Here is a 20,166-nt window from a genome sequence, read left to right on the forward strand (position 1 = left end):
AACATAAGTTGCCCGGCCTACATGCGTTGGAGTATAATACTACGTCGTATTAAGGGTGAACTCGCAAAACTCGAAAACAAGAGCCCAGACGCCTTGCAGCTTTTCTATTCTAGTATCTGGAAATCCGCCGCCAAGAAGGTTTAGAATAGAAGTTAAGAGGGAAGAACTCAGATTCTCGAAGGAGAACTTATCTGTGTTCTCTTTCTGTGTTTTCGGAAGAATGGAGCGCAGTCTGTGGGGTCACTTGCCGCTGTTGGTGATGTCAAATTCGAAGGATTCGGTGGAATACATTCTCCAAGCCCTTTGGAGAACCCGAAAGACCGGCCTTGACGCTGCCGACCGCCTCGTCATCCGCGAAATGCTCCAGCTTCAGCACGACTCCGACCTCGATCCTGTAATCTCCCTCCATTTCCATTTCTCGGCACTCAAACATTATGTATAAATTGACTTTTTAATATCTTTAAAACCCATAATTACTTATCCAAAAAACAATTTGTGGGTTTAGTTGTTTTTGGATGTCCTCTAGTAACTTTTTATGTTACGCGGTAGCGCGGTACCAGTTTAAAAGGGTCTTAAAAGGTTCACTTTTTATTCATTTCTTGTACTCTGCAGCTTTTGGTATGCCTTCGCATGTTGATCCGTAGGTGTGTTTACGAGAATGTTAGCAAGGACGACATTCAGAAACTTTTTCCCAGTGAAGTATTGCCTGAACTTCAACGACTATTGACGCTTCTGCTGCAAAAGTTTCAGCGAGAATGGCGGGAAGATTTGCTCAAGGATCAGGTCAGAAACTTTATTTTGGTATACACAACCTTATTGTCTACCGCTACGCAGAGCATGAAAAATTAACGCATGTCCCGATAAGCTAAGCTGATAAGAAGAAATGATGGATTTACTGACTTAATTATTGTACTAGAAGAAAGAATAAGAATTATCAGGATCTTTTGCGGGTGGCATGGACAGCTGCACTAGGGAGGATACTTTGAATAATTTGAGGAGGAGAATATCAGTAGTGGATTGGTACATGTGCAAGAAGAGCGGTGAAACAATTATGGTTGCAATGCGAAGAACATGGGCCTCGCATTTCCATCCTTTTGGTGTTTATTGGGTGATGCCGTAAAGGGTACTTATACAAAAAAATATTTGGCGATACCCTAAAGGGTCGTGGAGTTGATTGCTGGCTGGGGGAATCAGAACATGGCTCATTGCAGCATGGAAGTGAGGAGGATGGTTCCTTCACGTCTGATGTGATGCTTGTGGAGGGAACGAAATGTACTGGACTTTGTTTGTTGTGATAAGGCAATGAAGGAGCTTGAATCCCTAGTGCTAAAAACAGTTTTATGTTCAGATGTCAGCTTAGAGTTGCTCTAGCTTCCCTAGTATATTGATCTATGTCTATTGTTGTAACGTTGTTCATCTCCCTGATTTGGTGCTTTCTCTTGTATAAAATTGACCAACTTATCAAAATTATTATTCTAATATACCTCTTTGCTAACAAGAAGGTTACAAAAGTACTTAATGGGTGATTGGCCCAGACTTGGTGCCAATAGGTGAGATTTTTTAACTTCGAAAAGTGGAGACACAATGAAACTTTGGGTCTACCTGCTCTGATGATACCTTGTTAAGTTACTACTAACTAAGCTGATCAGAAATGATGAACTTAATCTCTTTACCATTATATAACAGCATACAAATTTATCTTCTTTTTTTCCTTTTTCCTAAATGAACCATATCTAGGTCTCTTTACCCCGGTTGAAGGCAATGACATGGAATATGGCAAATCAGAATACAGAATCAGCAGACCCTATGGCTGTTATAAATTTGAAGGTACCTCAGATCCTCACCTACGTTTGAAATTTAGTGGTGAAAGCCACTTAGATGACTATCCTTTTCTTTTGGACTGGCTAATTTAGATACTGAGATTCTATGTATACTTCTTGTGTACTTAGACTATGCCTTTTTCTATTAATAAAGTTATACTTTTACTCATAAAAAAAGAAAAATTAGAAACTAAGAAGAGAAATAGATATAGATGGACGTGTATATAGCATGCCTATTGACTGTAACTACTCTATGTATAGCTTCAAAACGATGCACAGTCTCACTCAGGAGAATTGGATGTGAAGTTCCAATTAGCTAAAGATACTCTAGAGATGATGCTGAGTTCCATGTCCTGTATAAAAGACCAGTTGTCTGACATGGTGAGTGTCATCCTTGATATTTGCCTTTTCATTCTGAAATGTTTTTAAAAGTGGAAATATGGTTAGTTTGGCTGCTTTATTGCCTAAATACTTTCTATCGTCTTTTCAGGATGAGACCTCAAATAGGCGTTCGTCCCAAGAAACCAATATGATCTAAGTTTACATATGCATGAGATGCTGCTGGTATGGTTCAGCCTCCGCATATATATATATATATATATATATATAAATATTGTTTTGTTCATAGCAAAAACTTGTTCCTACATGGATTTTTTTTCAAATAATGTAAAAGAAAGAACTCCTGGCAGAAGCTATAATTTGTGAATATCTTAATAGAAGTTAACCATGATAATATATAGATGCCATATGATCTTTTTTTCCTTGCACTACTAGAAGAAAGAAACATGGAAGAAAACCATAAAGAAACTATGCCCAGATGTGTGGTGTTGATAGAAACGATGATGAAAATGTTAGTGGTAGTGGGGATGGGTTGGTTGTGAAGCGAGGAAAATTTGAGTGTTTGTTCCTGAAACCAATAGGTAAATGGTTGATATTAGTGTTTTTTTCTTTTTTAAGCTGTACTGCTTTGGAAAAGTAAATGTGAAGGTCTGCATAAAACCATAATCCTTTTGCCGCTGTAGGCAAGATATCAATGAAGTGAAACCAGGGACAGACCCGGGGAATGGGAGGTTTTGGCTCATTAGAACTATCAAATAATTATTGGAATCCTCTTTCACCTTCTATAAAATAGTTTTTTTCTTTGTAAAAAATCATAGATATTGCAGCAGTATCGTGGGACTAATTAATGCTTTGTGTTTTATAGTGCTACGCTTATTCCAGTTGTATTGCAGATCAAACGCCATGTTTTCAATCATGCCCAGATCATGAACTGCTCATGAAAAGTTAGAACCGGCTTGTCACCAGCACCTCTTGTATGTATGTATCAAAGATGAAGATGAATATGTTTACAGTACCATCATTTTGCATTGGCCACATGAAACATTGTAATTGTACATAATACAATCTGGATTCTTTAATTCTTTATGAAAACATTTTCATGCAACCCTCTGAGGAAGTTAATGGTCCCTCTCATGTTCTATATGGTTACAAAGATAATTCCTCGTGGCTGGTGGTGCCAGCGTTACTCTTTTTCAAGGTTTGAATGTGTTATCTCAAAGTTAGTCACGGCTGTGGCATTAGGAAATCACCAGTGGGAGTTGTCTCTGCTGCAATCCGCTCGTCATGGAGAAAGCTTGCCCAAGTTGGAAACCATTTTGTTGAATATCCTCCTATGAGTGATATAACGACCATTTTTGGTGGAGGGATTGTTTTGAATATAAAATTTCAAAGGTGATGATTCAAAGTTTATCTACAGTAGGCAATATCATAACAAGTATGTCATGTTTCCATTCCATTCGAGTGGGGTTAATGGTGATGACAGCCTTTTATCTTCTGTTGTGGGGCATATTTTCATCAAAGAAAGCAAACCACAATTATTGATAACTGAGGGAATCTTCTGTTTGCAACAGTGAGCCCTTAAATCCCACATCCCTGCCTCCAGATTTCTGTGGTTTTAAGGCCTCCTTTGTTTTTACTTCTTTCAAATCATCTCATCTAATCATTATAATTTTTTTAAATTTTCATATAAAATAAATTAAACAATTCAATTTTTTCAAATCTCAAAATAAAAATAATATTAAAAATATATATTCTAACAATATTTTATTTAATTTTTAATTTTAATGTCAATTCATCTTGTATGTAAAAACAAACGAGACAGAGAAGTAAACAGGATTATAAAGTATCATTGATATTACAAATGGATTAGATTGATATTACAAATGATTAGATTAGCATTCATTGGTATGAGAATCCAATTTTAAGCTTTTAACGAAACTAAGCATGACGGACGCTTAAGCAAGTAGATTGATGAACTACCCGGATATTACACACGACCGACTAAAGAATCTTTGCTACTCTCTTCTGTCCCAGAAAATGGGCGTGGAGTTTCAAGATTGAAGATTACAAATGGCAGATGGACAATGGTTTTATTTATTAGATCATAAACTAAAAAGATCGCATAAAGTTCATGAATACAGCAAAAGAACCAAAAAAAGGTTAAAACTTGTCCAACTGAACTGGAGGAAAATTAGTTTACAGGAGCTTGACTATGTTACCATCACCATATTAGACGAGTTTCCAAGAAACCACAAATGACAAACCGGTAGAAACGATCAGAATGTTATTTCTTCATTAACTCTTAAACCCTGCTGTTTTGGGGCAGGGGGAGAACACCATCAAAGAAATCGCCAAAGTAGCCACGGGGCTCGTGTACAAGCCTTGAGATGATATCTCTGAGCGTGATCACTCCTTCTAGATTCCCATCATCATCAACGACGTATATCCGGTGGATCTTCTCGGAGTCGAGTAGGAGAATTAATTCTTTGACTGTGTTGTCCCTTTTGCAAGTAATCATGCCACTCAAAATTGGGGAGACCTCCTGATGATTCTCTAAGTAGCTTCTAACAGCCGTCAGGAAGTTCTTTGCAGTGATAGATCTGTCATAAAATGTCATTTGAGAGCCAAGGGAGTCAGCTTGATCGAACACTTTGTTTGGACCAGCGCCTAAAACAAACTTAGTGTAATTGCATACTTCCTTAAACCTGTTCTATTTATCAACATATTTATATCATGATTTGAACATAGAATTCTGATGTCGTAGAAAGATCCATCTATTGGCATAGTGTAAACATGAAGTCAGATTCATAAACATTTCATATGCATCTAAGATGGCCACAACCATACCTCAAAAACAAACAACCTAGCTGTGTGCCACCTAATTATGGTGCCAACCCTCATATCACTTCCCTAATGAGGCGAATTACAATAAATTTGTCATGCATAGACGTCTGTTGGTGCTGAGGATTCAGCATCGACCATGAACATTACTCAGATTTATTGTTTATAAGCTCCTTCAAAACTCTTGACAATCAATTTCATCAGCCCAACGGACTAGTAGGGCCAAGGCCCCAAATGCCCTTGCCAGGAAAAACAGTACAAAACATTTTAGAAATTAATTTGGCCACAAACCTGTAATCATGATAGATCTCTGGTGCTGTTAGCAGGAACTGAACGTCTCTTAAGCTTATATTACCCACTGCCCTGCTACCTCCACTTTCAACAACAGGTATCCCTCCAATCCTCTTTTTCCTCATCAGCTTAAATGCCTGGAGCACTGGTTCATCCTCATAGACCTGCAGAATAAAGTCAAGCGTATAAGAGAATTTATCATCATGTGAGCACACTTCTAGGCCAAGCTTACTACCGTGCCCTAGTGAATATCAGTTTTCAAGCTCATAAATACTTCTATGGTCTCAAATATCATACATAGATCAAAGACATTTTCTAGCAAATGAAGGTAAGCAAGCAAACCCTTCTGTACTGAGGGGGTTTTCTTGAAGGCCTACCACAAGATTGAGTTTCGTTCAAGAAACGGATTCTAGCCAATTGAAAGGATCCTCTAATCAATCCAGAGATCATTTCGATTCCATTAGTAATGAGGATTCGGAATATCACACATTAATCCATCAATGAGAGATTTAACAACTACAAGAAAGATCAATTCTTTGGGGGTCATTTCCTTTCTTCAAACAGAAAGGATAGAGATAGAATCAGACCAATTTCCTTAAATGCCTTTCTGGATATTACTTAATGTCCCAGCTATTTACTAAACGTGATTATTCATCTGCTTCCGGAAGAAATTGAAGAATTTCTAGGGAAACCTGCAAGATCCATTCGTTCTTTTTTTCTCTAAGAGATGGCCAGAACTTCATCTGAGTTCGAATTCTTCTAGCTTAAACGTATCAAAGAGAATATCTTAAACTAAAAGTAACATCTGAACATAGATCTAATTGTACTAGATGGGAACCCTTTGTTAGATAAATATAAATGATTCAATCTATCCCTTCCCATCACTTACGATTTTGGGACAAGTAGTGATTTTACATAGTATCGGAGAAAAGATCCCGAGTTTGAACCCTAATTCTACACTTTACTCAATTAATTAAAAGTTCCACATGTTAAGCCCACTTATTAAAGGGGAGTCTAACTCACACGTGAGGGGGAATGTTAAGATAAATATAAATGATTAATTCTAAATCTTCCCATTAGCATAAGCTTTTAGGACAAGTCGTGATTTCATACCCTTTACACAAAAGAAACTTATGAGATTATGGTATTACAAGCAAACAGCATTTTTTACCGATTAAGCATTATGAACTGAGGACGTGGATAACAAACCTAGCATCCACCAACATGAACTGAGAAGAGAGATGCACCTTGATAACACGATCGGATGTCATCATGGGAAGACCAAGCTCCAATAGTTTCTTGGTTCCCCAACTTTCAAACCACTGAAGCCCAGCACATTCTGCTAGCATATGAATAACGGCAGATTGTGTGATGATGTTATCGATTTTCCCTTCACCCAAATCAACCACAGGAAGACTCTTCAATTTGTACTTTGAAAGCAGCAAGAGCATGGTCAGAAAAGAATTGGATTTCTGCAAAGCAAGAAATGGGGCCCAACGGAATGACCCAGAGATGTCTCGAACCTGTATGCTATGAAGTTAACAAGTGTTTTCTGCAATTTTTCTGGAGAACTGAAATGTAAAAAGCATTTTAAACTAGTTATAAAAATAAGATGTAGAACCTTTGTGTTCTTATACAAATCAGAAGAAGTCAGAGCTTCAAAAAAGTTTCCTGGAGTTGTTGCAGCAGATTCGGGGCCTAGACATCCAAGATCAGGATTCAATCCATTAGTTGCTGCTGCAAGGGCAGTTCCACTGGCTGGACTGAGTGGACTCCTGGGAGATGGTGGTTCAGACTGCCAAGAGCATAAATTGTCAACTTTTCAGTTTTGGAATTGTGAAGATAGCCAAGTCAATGTAATACATTCATGTTGAAATAAATCTTAAATAAGAGAGTTAAGGGTACTAAAAAAATACATTAAGCTATTTGATAAGCAGAAATATACAGAATTCTATCTTTACATCTGCTTAAGTCCCCCTTGAATGGAAAATCCAAGTCAGCTTAGTTAAATAGTTCTATTAGGCCCTCTTAGTCGTAGCTCTATTTTACACACACACACACAAACACCATATAAGCTTTTGTAGGTTTCTTTTTCATATACTCCTCAGCAAATAAGCAATGAGTTGCTTGGCATGCTAACCTGATGCAGAATCCAAACAACAATCCCTGCAAACTCAACAATGCCAACGTATCTGTCCATCCAATTGGCGTCCTTGGGTGCATCAACATCCACCACCGGTGCGCTAAGAATTTTATGTTCAGCCAGAATTTGAACAGCTTCGGCTAGACTGGCATCTGATCTAATCTCAACTGGACGCGAAAATCATGATGCGGTTAGCACGGGAAACCAGGGAAACCAAAAAAAGTATAAAATATTGGATACAGAGGAAACAATACGATTTGCACATCATGTTTATCATATGCCAAAGCCTGTAGACCCATTCTATAACAATGACTTGTAATGCAAATACAGAAATAAATGATGTTGGTTAGTCAATTGATCCAGAAAGCTTCGAAAGCAGTCTTCACTGTCACAGATAATTGGCAGACAATGTATATCTAGCTACCACAACACAATAAACAGCAATCAACCAAAAAGCAATTCTATCTCATCTAGTTACTTATCCAAAAAAAAAAATCTATCCCATCTAGTTACATTTCTTTGTTTGGCTAACCAGAAAAGCTCAAGAATAAAAAAGAAAATTGTGTTAAAATTTCCTTGGTTTTTTCTTCCCCACAAATTTCTCGATCAATCGATTAGAGAATTATCTAGGTTATGGCTACTCTTCTTCACTAGCGCTCCCCATCCCCTTGTTCCAAACCTTGGGTACCTCCTCATAAACCAGCATAAGAAATTAAAACATCTAAAAAAGACCCCGATTCTGGCAGAACTCTAAACAGCTGGTAACTTGGATGATCCACAGAATTTGCCTCTAACCGTTACATATTAAACGTTGCATGCCAAGTTCACCTTCGATCACCCTCAATTTGATGTCCGATGTTCAACAATTACAAGCCTTTGTCTCCAATCTCAACAGTTACACAAACACAAAGACAGACACATGCATGTGTGTACGTATATGTATAATAAATATATATAAATATTTATAGTACCTATATTTGAAGAAGCCGGAGGAAACGCAGAAACGAGGATGCTCTCAAAGCAAGCGTTGAGCTTCTCAGTGGGACTGAGCTGTGGCTCCATCACGTCCCACAGATCCTCCACCCGCATCCCCAGCTTTGCCTCTGGACTCGACAACCCACTCCTCGGACTCTCACCCATCGCCGCCATCACCCTAAAACTGTCTATAACTCTCTCTCTCTCTCTCTCTCTCTCTTTCTGACTTGCTCTGTATCTGATCACTTTGCAACTCTGAATCCGACAAGCGTAGGATCTCTCACATAAGAACAGAGTGTAGGAAACTTAGATTTATAACGTTTGTAACGAATCTTATCATACACCTGTCATCTGGACCGTTAAAATATTTGATCATGATTGCACATATTAATGTCAATTTTGCAAAATTTCCATATACAATTATAAAAAAAAATCATAAAAATGAATTTATAAATTGATATTAATTTATATATTACGTTAAATTATTTTAATAATAAATATAGTTTTATAATTTGTATAATAATAATATGTTAAATTTTTGTAATAATAAATATAATTTTATAATCTAACTTGATATATCAATCCCTAAAATATTTATATTAATTGTATGTTTAATATACCAATAAATAGATTTATAAATAAACTTTTATATCATCTTATATTTAAATTTTTAAGGATTTTGTTAGTAGGAAAATAATATTTAGATTGACTTGGAACACGTGGAACGTTGTGATGGGTGGGGGTGCATTTATCGTTTGATGGAGTCGAGTGGTCAACTGTCTAGCGAACTATTGCAATGCTTATCCGGTTTGTCCTAATTTGATATTTATTTACAAGGACAATTCTTATCCGGTTTTTAATGAAAGCCACTGGTGCCCGAAGCTAACGTGCACCAGAGCGTGCTTTGCGCACTTATGTTTCCTGGTGTAACGACACGTGGCTATCGCCCCCAGTTTTGTAGAGCGGCTTTTGGAGTTTCAGATACTGTTAGCAGTTGTCAGGAATTAGGAAAGAGAAAAGCCACTCCCTCCGATTCTTGATCCCGATACCTTCTCCGACTGATGTGGCAACTGCCACTTGACTTTTTTAAAAAGAAAAGAAAAAAAAAAAATCAGAATGATTGATTTCGTTTTCCTTCCTTCACAAACCCCGAGCACGCCACCTCTCTGGCTCTCTGCCCAAAAAAAAACCCCCCCTCTCTTCTTCCGAGCTGTTCGAGAAGCTTACCTTTTGTTTTTAAATTTCTCTTTTTTTTTTCTTTTTTCTTTTTTTTTCTTTTTTTTTTATCAAATTTCAGTTTGATCTGGTTTTTTAAATTTTTGTTTATGTCAAATTTTTATCTTTAGCTCTTATGTTCAATTGAATGACTGTATTTCGATTGTATAAGCATTCATCCGTTAAAAAGTATTTTTCTTTTTGCCTTTTGGTTAATTGCATAGAATTTTAATTTACAGAATATGTAACAGATAAAATATAACAGGTCCATAATATTTCTTCAGCCTAACCCAATATAAAGAATTCGTCAAGAGAAAAGAATTAGAATGAGAATGAGAAGACAAAATTGAGAAGAGTATCGAGGTGTTAAGAGAAAAGGAAGAATGATGTAATATAAAGTAAATGAAAGTGACACAAAATAAAAAGAATAAAAGATAAAAGGCAATGGCACATACGATTTCAGGGACCTTTTGGCCAAGCTTCTCTAAGACTTCACATTCTTTAACCTCACAACAAAGACTCCAACAAGATGAAGAATACTATAGGATGAAACTCAGAGATCAACTGTACAGTGAATATGAGAGATTGTAAAACAAGTTTATTATAGTGAAATCTCTCGTCTCCAAATCCCTGTGGACGTAAGCCCAGTGTTGAATTACATAAATCTGTTTGCTTTTTCATTTATTTTTTTTGCATTTAAATACTATTCACTATCATAGATATACGTATGGGCAACTGTACAGTCACACTGAACCACTGCCGGAAGCTCCACACAACACCGATCTAGGCCCAAAACAACCTCAATGGATTCGAGATTAGATTTTTTTCTCCATCCAAACTGTTACGCTATTTTTAGACATTGATAGAAGATATCAACCAAGTCTTTTTGCATAGTAGATTATATAATGGATTACTTTCTAGGTGTAATGGGGCAACAATGTTGCTTTTGCTTAGAGAAACGTTTTATGCATGTTAAAACCACGAGGCCACAAATAAGCTGATCAAAGCTAGGAAGAATCTCACAAAGTGCGAAAAAACCACTCTCCATGATTGCCTAGAGATCATCGATGAGACTCTGGACGAGCTTCACAAGGCCGTGGAAGAACTCCGCTAGTACCTGAACAATAAATCATTGTCCCTCCATGCCGATTACCACAAAACCCTGATTAGCTCTGCAATAACCAACCAAGAAACTTGCCTGAATGGGCTCTCGCATGATAAAACCGATAAGCACCTTCGGGTTCTCGCAAGATGGCAGGTGTTTGTTTTCTATTTTTTTTAATAAAATCAGCGTTCCACGTCAGTCAGCGAAGTGTATCGGGAGAAGGAATCGGTTGCTGTAAAATGACTCATTAGGAAAGAGTAATGTTATCTTATACATTTTTTACTATTATTTTATTATTTAGTTTTTTTTTTCTTTTTTCTTTTTTTACTATTTGAATTTAGATTAAAATTTTCAAAATATAAACTTATTGTATAATTTAGAAGAAAATAAACCTAATCAACTAACGTAATCACGTAATTTAATTAAAAATAAATTCAATCTTATAAAAATTGATTCAGAATCTTTTAGATTATGCAAGAATGTCATTTTTTCATATTTTCAATACAGATTCAAAGATTCAAGTAGTAAAAAGAAAAAAAATAATTATGTAGTAAAGCAGTAATAAAGGAAATGTAAGAGCATTATTATTCATTAAGAAAGTATCCTCATCTTAGCCTCATTATTTATTAACCTTTATTTAGTTATATAATAATAATTATTCTTAATAAATAATATTATATGCCATATATAATTTTTCTTTATTTCGCATATATTATTATAATTCCGCATTTATTTTTATATAGTGAATGATTTTTATTCATCAACCAACAATGGGTAGTATTCGATAAGATTCTTTAGACCGGATAACATAAAATCTTAAATGAAATAATCAAGTTCAAATCTCCCGCTGCTGTATATATATATATATAAAAAAAAAAAAACAATGAATATTTGGTATTATTGAGTAAGACATGACTGTCATTAACTACTATACGATATTATGATATGGTAAATTTCAAAAAAAATAAAAAAAAAATATTATGATATGGTTGGTATCAAGCATATACCTTCACGGTTTGTTCCTTGATATAATGGGCATTCAACTATTTTATCAGAATGTTTAAGCTCTCCATTTACTTAATTTTCATTCTAATGCATTAGGTTATTGGTTCGAACCATGCGTTATGGTTCGATTATATATCCATAATATATATAGAAATAATATACAAACTATACAAACTATACTAATATCTTATTATTATATAGCCTATTGATTTAATAATAGTGTTTAATAACTTATAAATATTTATATTTTTTAATCAATAATAGCTTTAAAGATTATTAAACATTGCCACGTGAGTAAATGTGATATTGGTAAGGTTGCTACATGCAGTAGATTAAGGGGTATAACGAGTCTGGTTTGATTCTATTTTGTATATTTTTTAGAATCAAATCGATATTACTAGTTTTGAAAATTTAAGAATCGATATCCGACCAATTCACTATCAAAACCAAAAGTTTCGATTTGGTTCGATCCTATTTTTTCGATTTTACGGATTATGTGTATTAGTAATAATACAATGTTTACATATACTTCATTATTAGTTTATATTATAGTACAACTACATTATTTTATAATAATTAACACATACTAATATAATATTGAAATTAACTATAGTCTATATAAGTCCTAGAATTTCTATATGAGTATATATGATCAAATGTGTACAAATATATTTATAAAAATAATAGATATTATAATTTATTATGCTAAAAATGTATTTATTCTTGATATATATATATTAAAATTAAGTTTACGTTAATAACTTAATATTAATATTTATGTTTAAAATTAAAATTTTATGTTATATTAATTTTATATTATAAGAGTAAAATTTATATATTATATTAAAAATTATAAGATTAATTTTATGTTATAAGATTAATGGACTTGAATAATAAGATTAGAATTTCATGTTATATTAATTAGCAACTTAGCATATAATATATATGATATGATATAAAATTATATATAATATAAAAAATTAATATATATACCGATCCGCTTTAGTTTGAACTAGTCTTCAAAATATGAAAATCGGTACTGCACCAGTTTAGGACCAGTTTCGATTATTAAGAATGAGTACCGTACCGAACCACTCACAAACCCAACTGAACCCAGGTCCTGTCTAATTCAATCGTTTTTCTAGTTTTGTTTTACACCCCTACAACGGATGCTTGCTCTCCTCAAAATCTGCCCCGACTAGGGGTGTGCATCCGAAGTTTTGAGAATATCTGGATTTTTAAAACTAAGCAAATACCCACCAAGGTAAAATCAGTTACAATCTGGGCAGGTATTGGATACTCCGATTATAACCGATATTTGGTTTTGACTCTACTTACATTTTTTTTTTTAACTCTAATTTTTGTGCATGATGTCTTTTTGGAAGAAAATTCTATTTTTTAGCCACTCCGTCTCAAGAAAATTTCGTCTACATTTGTCCCTCAAGTGGTACAAATAGAATAAGAAAAATGCTAAACATACTTAAGAAAAATTTATAAAATACCTTATTTCTCTACATGGCAGTTATTGATATGTTAAAAATTATAAAATTTGAATTTCAAAATAAAACTAACCAAATGAGTATTGTAAGTAAAAATGTAAGTACATATAATACTATTCATAGAATAAACTATAACTAAATTGAAAGCCCAACACGAAAAAAAACAAAGAAAGAAAATTAGACAATATAGAGAAGAGAATCAAAGACAAAAATAGAAAGCAATCAGATAAATGGATTAACTAACCTAGATGAAGATCAGAGAGAGATAGAGGTTGAGAAGCAAAGAGGGAATAAAAAGGAGTGAAAGGATGCTCAATAATAACAATAATAATAATAATAATAATAAATGATATTTGCAAGTGAGGCAAGAAAAATAAACTGCCCAGCCCATTTTCATGTGAGGCAAGAAAAATCCACTGCATAGCCCAAGATATATACTGGTAGCTTGTGATATAGTTTTTATAATTTCTGTATATAATAAGGCAATTGGTCCAATTATAACTTGACTCTTAACATTTTTGGACGAAAAATATGTTATTTACAAGAGATCGAATTTCTTTTAAGAGTATGATATTTTAAAGTCTTTATATTATTATGTAGTATAATTTAATTTAAAAATCAAAACTTATAATGTTGCATTCAAATAGTGAGATATTCTCAGATGAATAGTAATAAAAAAATAATAAATAAAAATAATAAATTATTCTAAAAATACCACCTCAAATATTACAACTTCAAGAGCTGAATTCCGACGGCAAACAAGCCGAGGACAAATGTTATCGCGGTAAAACTCAACTATTACAAAACTCCAATCCCGCCCCGTCACGTCCCGTTATATATAGCCAAGTGGAAAACGTGCACTTTACTCACTCGCTCTCCTGTCACCGTACTTCTCGAAAGGGTTTTTTTTTTTTTTTTTTTTTTCCCAGGCGCGATGGAGGGCTCATCGTTCTCTCAGCCGTCCGATTCGAATCATCCAACGGCTTCTGGCGCGTCCAAGTTCCTCGCCGACCTTCCCTCCCTGGGGTTCTTCTCCTCCACCGTCGTCTCTTCAAACCCGGTGATCTCTCTTCGCCTTCTCACTCTATTTAAAACTTTTAAAACCTTGCAGTTTTATCCAGTTTTCTTTTTGGTTGCCGAGAAAAAATCGAGGATAAATTTTTAAGATAATGTTTGTTGTTTGGGGCTTGCGGAGGTTAAAAACAAAATTTATCTTTTAACTAGACGTCAAGCAAGCACTTAAGTTGGTTGTGGATGTGTTTTACTCGTATTTATGTTCGCGCTACCAAAATATGCAAATCTTGCTATTTTTTATGCTCACTTGGTTACCAAACAGGCGGATTAGGGCTTTTGATCTCTGATACATGCGTAATTGGATGAGTTTTATTTATTTAGACTGTTAGTGATGAATGCTGTTAAACGATTCAATTGGAGACATGATATATGGAAGTACCTTTTTTATAGATTTTAGTTGGTTATCGTTTTGCATATACCTGGATTAGGTTGGGTATGTAAGTACTGGAATTATTGTGGGAGAAGGGAGTTTTAGTATTGGTTGTGATTTTTAAAGTAATCATCTTTAGTACAGTCGGAAAATTTTGTTTTGCTTGTTTGGAAATAAAAAGTTGTTTGATTGAAGCGGTTTGTGCATATTATTAGCACTGGATACAGACATGCCTCAAATGTCTGCATGCATATGCTATCTGGTTTTGCAAGGATGTGATTGTACGAACCACATTTGACGTCATTGATTCATGTGAACTATTGTTTCTGCGTTGTATTGATTAAAGTAGTAATTGGTTGTAAACTGAATATGCTTTCAAATTTATATTTTCAAATTCAAAGAGTAAGCATTATAAGGTATATGACACTTGTTGGACCTTGTTTTTCAATAACCAGAATATTGGAGCTTGAATGTAGGCTTCTGGATGAATTAGAGAAGGGTACCTTCTCCCAATGTTTGTTTTTGAGCTGGAAAAAGCAGTTTAGTCTTTAGATCTAAGGAGGTCACAATACTTACAGATAAATAATCTTTTTGTGAGTGTGTTTCTGGCTCTCTGCCTCACGAGGGACTTACTGCTACTATTGATAACCTTAGATCCGAGTTGATGTGAAATACAATGTGATACAATTGCTTTTTAGCAATTTGCCCTGAGGACAAATTTGGATGTCAATTGCTGGATCTTTTTGACGGTTCATAGAGAAGTAAAGTAGATTTACAATGAGTCCTACAGTTCTTAAATATGATTGATTGATTTCTGCAAATGTAATTCGCATGATCATGCATTCACAACCCATTCTCAGATTTACAGCCTCTACGATAAGCAAGTGAATGCTGTCCTTAAAGGCAACTAATTGCTGTTTTTGTTGTTCTTTTACTTCATATTGTGTGGATATTAGTTCATACATTCAATCACTGTTTTGCTGCATAGTCACTTTCCCTGTATGATAGTACCACGATGCTCTCAAGAAGGCCGGGATTAATCAGTCGGCTCCTAGGACTCCATTCCTTATTTACATAATTTTTTGGATTCGATTCTTGTAAACAGATATTGCTTCTTCTTTTTTTCCTTTTGTTTATTTTGCTTCCAGCTTTATAAGCTGTTCTGGATAGAAAGATGGAACCTGCAGCACCCTGCTGCGAGAATATAGTTTCAATTCATATTGCCAGAGATACCATAAGAGGTTGGAAGTAACCTTTCAGAATCCTCTCCTTTAAAGAAATAGAAACTTTAGAGATAAAGGGCTAGGCCATATATTCGTGAGATTCATGTGTGCAAATAGACTATGGTCGTTTCAGTTCCTCAAATGCTGAAGCCCATATATGATGACATAGGAATGAGCTTCTAGCATTTATTTATTTGACACTTTGTAATTGACAAATGTCCATGGAGCTTCTTCCAAAAGCACTGCAATGTAGTTGTTTCAGCATTCGCAAAAATTCTGCCCATGCCAGCTCTTATCTAGAATACTTAAGAGAGGCTTTAATTTCTTTTAGGGCCTTGGAGATTCCTACCTATTGTCTTGATCTCTGTATGTTATCCATACTTTCTAATATGTTATGAACCTAGTAAAGCTCAAGCCACATCACATCTGAGCTTATACTAGAAAAAAGATTAGTTAATATTACAATTAGAGTCCATTTGAGTGAATTTGAATCATTATAAATTGTAAACACTCCTACCTCCCAAGAAGTGTAACATCTCATTCACCATCCTCATACTAAATCTGAGGTATTACAATTCCCTTCCCCTAATTATTAAAATATTCACAGTCATTTGATTATACATGACACAGTTAAAATCCCACACTTATGGTTGGGATTGTCTCCGATACCATCTGTAGCAATTGAAGGAAAGCTTGAGTGGGCGTATGCTCCAAAAGAACTAATCAATGTTACAATTGGGGCCCCCTGAAATCAATATAAACTGCACAAAACTTCTTTTTCCCAGACAATGTGAAATCTCAACACGACCCTCTCATACTCAATTTTGGGTATTACAAAATATTAGGACCATATAATCCAGAAGGCTCAGGTTAAGGTGCTAGGGCAAGTTGCTGTCCTTGGTTTTCCTCTATCATCGAAGAAGTTGGTCCTTTCCATTTGATGGATTTCTATCGGGTGGCAGGATGACTTGACTTGTTGTATAGGAGCCCAATACCATTTCAGCAATAAACTTTTTTTTTTTATCAGTAAATAAAGATTTTACTGCTGAGGAGTAGACATATCCTAAGTACACAGGACATATACGAGAGCAACACCTAGGCATGATTGACTTTGCAAGAGAGTCCTTAAAAAATCTACCTGTTACTATTAGAATTGATAATTAGATCTTTGGTTTCTATGAAATGTTTTTTCGTAGCGTTTCTCTTTCTTGATCATAAAAGAAGTAACTTAGAAAATAAATGAGTTATTATATTTTTTGTCTCATCTATATTTGTGCCTTTTTCATTTTGGATTTTTGCTCTTTGATATTTGTCTTTTGTGTACATAATTTGTCTTAATTCTCTTGTACATTAGTAACCATTTAAATTCATTAGATTCTTGTCACGTGCATTGACCTTTTGTTTACATTTGAACAATTTGTGCAGGGTGGAATGCGAGTATATATTTGTGACCATGACACGTCACCTCCAGGTCTCTTATCCTTCAGTTTTCATTTTAGGGATTGCACTTTGCATTTGCGATTGCATTCATGTTTTCTTACTTTGCTTTCCTATTTGTTGGACATTTCCCTCTTAGGCAAGTGTATCAATTTAGACATGCTATTGGAATTCCCATATCTTTTATTCAAGTGACTGAACATTTCACAGACAAAATTTCATCAAACTGAATCTGCCAGACGTTATAGGACTCTTTGAAACTTATGGAATGATATTGACCGTACGTTTGTAATGTGATATAATTTTTTATCAGTGGTAATGTGGTTCCAAATGTTTGAACGGAGAAATCATAATGGTACATTGAGGTGATTTGTTTTCTCTTTGTATACCATCTTGTGTACGTTGGGCTATGCCTATTCTTTAATACAATCATTTACTTATTTTAAAAAAAAAAACATTGAGGTGATTTGTTATAAATTGCAAGTTATCAGAAATGCATGCTCTTTCTATTTTTGCTCATTATCTGTTCGAAAACATTATGGACAAAATGTTGGCAGGACAATATTCCATACCATATACTATTTCTATTTTCTTCATGTCATCAAACAAAATGAAAGAAATGGAAATAAGGATAGCTGAAATGATATTATGATCCTTATTTATGTTGTGACGTTTTCATCAACTTTTTCCACATCATTGTGATCCCTGATAGATTTCAATATGACGTGGAAGCTCTGATGCTCTTTCTTGTACATCCAGAGGACCAACAAATAAAAACAAACCAACAGAACATATTGATCAGATCACTCATGCTTAGGAGACAGAAGGGCGATTCTAGTTCAAAGGATGTGAAGGGTGTAACTGCAACCGAGGGTTCTAGAAAGAGGTATTGCTACCTTATCTTATGGATGAGTAATGTTTGCCACATCTTGTAGATAAATAAGGTTTGACCTACCTTAATTATATTTACTTCTGTATATCTCCTCCTATCAAAATTCTGAGGTATCTTTTCTGATCAAAAGAACAATAATTCTGAGGTATCTCTGAGCCCATACTCCGAGGGTTTAGATTTTTGACTACATATTAACTCTCTTTTGCTACAAAATGACTTGAGTTTGTATCATGAATTTACTGATAAAAAAGTTAATTTATGAAGCATCATTTACTTCTGAACAAACTTTTTCATCTGGCGCCTGGTTGCCGGTTTGCAAATTTGAACGTGCCTGATACATGCTATCATTTAATCATTTCAGGGTTGCTGAAAGAGCTCCAGATTCCCGAACTTCAGCTAAGAGAGCCAATAGTCAAATTAGTTCTCGACAAGGTAAGCTCTTATGGTCTTGTGTTTTATTATCCAATTTTTCATATGTAAAAGTCATATAAAATGAATGGAGGCATTGAACATCCATCGGATGGATTAATGTGCTTTAGATGTTGGAAATTCATTTAAATCTGTTGGACCTTTTAATTGTTAAGACATACATTTCATATAAATTAAGGATCTTGTGCTTTATTTTAACCTAATTTTTTCCTTTTTTGCACTCTTGGATGTGCAGAAGGATCAAACAGTCAGGCATCCAGTAGAGACTTCCAGAGCTTCACAGTTGAGAGGCTCCAGAGCTTCACAGTTGAGAAGCTTCGTGCCCTTTTGAAGGCAAGAGGTCTTTCCCTTAGAGGAAAGAAGGCAAGTATTAAGACAATTTTATCGGCATCCAGCTTAGAAGTATCCTTTACTTTCTAGTAGAGTTGGAAGTTCAGGTCCTCATATTTGTCACGTCCCTTTAGATATGACTGTCGAACTTCCCATTCTCTATCCTGGGTACATGGGTTTCGCCTAGACATTCGTTTCAATAAAATCTTTTATTACTTAACAAAAAAAAGAAAAATTCCCATTCTCTATCTCCTTCCGTTTATACCTAATTGATGCATGAAATCATATGTGCAGGATGAGCTGATTACACGGCTGAAAGGGCCTACTGGATAAAACCTAATTTCCGACTTTGGCCAGGCTTCTTCTCTCTTTCTTTCTGTTTTTCCAGCCTGCTTGCTTTGCCCTCGACGTTTACACATCCAGAGCAAGTAGGGTTTGGTTTTTTTCTTTGTTTTGGATGCAGCATAGGATTAGTGTACAATGGAACCATGATGATTTGAAGGAAAATCTGTGGACAGTTGTGTTTTGTATGATGGTGTATTTTAGGTATAGTTGTGCCTTTATGCCAATGTTTTAGTATCTCAACTACCATGCATGTACTTTGTAGAAACACATGGGAAAGATCTTCATCATTTCATTGTTGTACAAACATATATATATATATATACACTACATACAATAGACACATACCCTCACACACTTATACTAATTACAAATATGTCTTCTAACACTTCCGCTCAAGCTGGGGCATAGATATCATATAAATCGAGTTTGAAATACATAAGTTTTAACTGACTCCAACACAAAGATTTAGTAAACACATACGTGAGTTGATCAGTAGACTTCACAAAAAGTGTAGTAATGTCACCACTTAGTATCTTATCTCGAATGAAGTGACAATTAATCTCTATATATTTAGTCCTCTCATGGAATACAGGATTAGAGACAAAATGCACTGCTTGATTATCACAAAGTAACTGAAGAGGGGTAAGAGTTGGAAACTCAATCTCTTGAAGGAAGTGTTGCAACTATGCTAGCTCACTAGTAGTGTGAGTCATTGCCCTACATTCAGCTTTTGTACTAGATCGAGCTACTGTTTGTTTCTTACTCTTCCATGTAATCAAGTTATCCCTTACAAATGTATAATATCTAGTAGTAGATCTTCTATCTGAAAGAGA

General features: G+C 34.9%; 3 protein-coding genes across 5 annotated transcripts; 2 read left to right on the forward strand and 1 right to left on the reverse strand.

The window, feature by feature from the left end:
- The first annotated feature begins 20 nt into the window (after positions 1–20).
- LOC108994618 lies at positions 21–3,264 on the forward strand. 3 transcript variants are annotated; one of them, XM_018970006.2, is made up of 6 exons: positions 21–394; positions 613–783; positions 1,738–1,827; positions 2,082–2,201; positions 2,311–2,384; positions 3,025–3,264. In XM_018970006.2, the coding sequence occupies exons 1-5, from the start codon at positions 221–223 to the stop codon at positions 2,356–2,358; spliced, it is 603 nt and encodes a 200-aa protein (XP_018825551.1). In that variant the 5' UTR covers positions 21–220; the 3' UTR covers positions 2,359–2,384; positions 3,025–3,264. The 3 variants fall into 3 exon arrangements, with proteins under 3 accessions (XP_018825551.1, XP_035541727.1, XP_018825473.1); XM_035685834.1 differs by having other exon boundaries at positions 3,042–3,264; XM_018969928.2 differs by having other exon boundaries at positions 22–394; positions 3,053–3,264.
- A 952-nt stretch (positions 3,265–4,216) lies between these two features.
- LOC108994542 (SNF1-related protein kinase regulatory subunit gamma-1) lies at positions 4,217–8,725 on the reverse strand. Its single transcript, XM_018969821.2, has 6 exons — positions 8,406–8,725; positions 7,432–7,601; positions 6,913–7,086; positions 6,539–6,814; positions 5,292–5,455; positions 4,217–4,759 (listed from the first exon to the last, which is right to left on the reverse strand). Exons 1-6 carry the CDS (start codon positions 8,581–8,583, stop codon positions 4,462–4,464), a joined length of 1,260 nt encoding a protein of 419 aa, XP_018825366.1. The 5' UTR covers positions 8,584–8,725; the 3' UTR covers positions 4,217–4,461.
- Positions 8,726–14,073: 5,348 nt separating this feature from the next.
- LOC108994467 lies at positions 14,074–19,623 on the forward strand. Its single transcript, XM_018969728.2, has 6 exons — positions 14,074–14,293; positions 17,326–17,371; positions 18,097–18,223; positions 18,591–18,661; positions 18,894–19,021; positions 19,283–19,623. The coding sequence occupies exons 1-6, from the start codon at positions 14,168–14,170 to the stop codon at positions 19,319–19,321; spliced, it is 537 nt and encodes a 178-aa protein (XP_018825273.1). The 5' UTR covers positions 14,074–14,167; the 3' UTR covers positions 19,322–19,623.
- Positions 19,624–20,166: the final 543 nt, after the last annotated feature.

The sequence above is a fragment of the Juglans regia genome, chromosome 2 (genome assembly GCF_001411555.2).
Source record: "Juglans regia cultivar Chandler chromosome 2, Walnut 2.0, whole genome shotgun sequence".
Lineage (NCBI taxonomy): Eukaryota > Viridiplantae > Streptophyta > Magnoliopsida > Fagales > Juglandaceae > Juglans > Juglans regia.

Excerpts from the sequence above, each read along its gene's own strand:
- LOC108994618 (XM_018970006.2), top strand. The coding sequence starts at position 221 with ATGGAGCGCAGTCTGTGGGGTCACTTGCCGCTGTTGGTGATGTCAAAT. Across the intron at positions 1,828-2,081 it reads TGGCTGTTATAAATTTGAAG|CTTCAAAACGATGCACAGTC; the intron begins GTACCTCAGATC and ends CTCTATGTATAG. Across the intron at positions 2,202-2,310 it reads AAGACCAGTTGTCTGACATG|GATGAGACCTCAAATAGGCG; the intron begins GTGAGTGTCATC and ends TCGTCTTTTCAG.
- LOC108994542 (XM_018969821.2), bottom strand. The coding sequence starts at position 8,583 with ATGGCGGCGATGGGTGAGAGTCCGAGGAGTGGGTTGTCGAGTCCAGAG. Across the intron at positions 7,602-8,405 it reads TCCGGCTTCTTCAAATATAG|TTGAGATTAGATCAGATGCC; the intron begins GTACTATAAATA and ends TTTCGCGTCCAG. Across the intron at positions 7,087-7,431 it reads TTGTTTGGATTCTGCATCAG|TCTGAACCACCATCTCCCAG; the intron begins GTTAGCATGCCA and ends TGCTCTTGGCAG.
- LOC108994467 (XM_018969728.2), top strand. The coding sequence starts at position 14,168 with ATGGAGGGCTCATCGTTCTCTCAGCCGTCCGATTCGAATCATCCAACG. Across the intron at positions 14,294-17,325 it reads CCGTCGTCTCTTCAAACCCG|GGTGGAATGCGAGTATATAT; the intron begins GTGATCTCTCTT and ends CAATTTGTGCAG. Across the intron at positions 18,662-18,893 it reads TCAAATTAGTTCTCGACAAG|AAGGATCAAACAGTCAGGCA; the intron begins GTAAGCTCTTAT and ends TTGGATGTGCAG.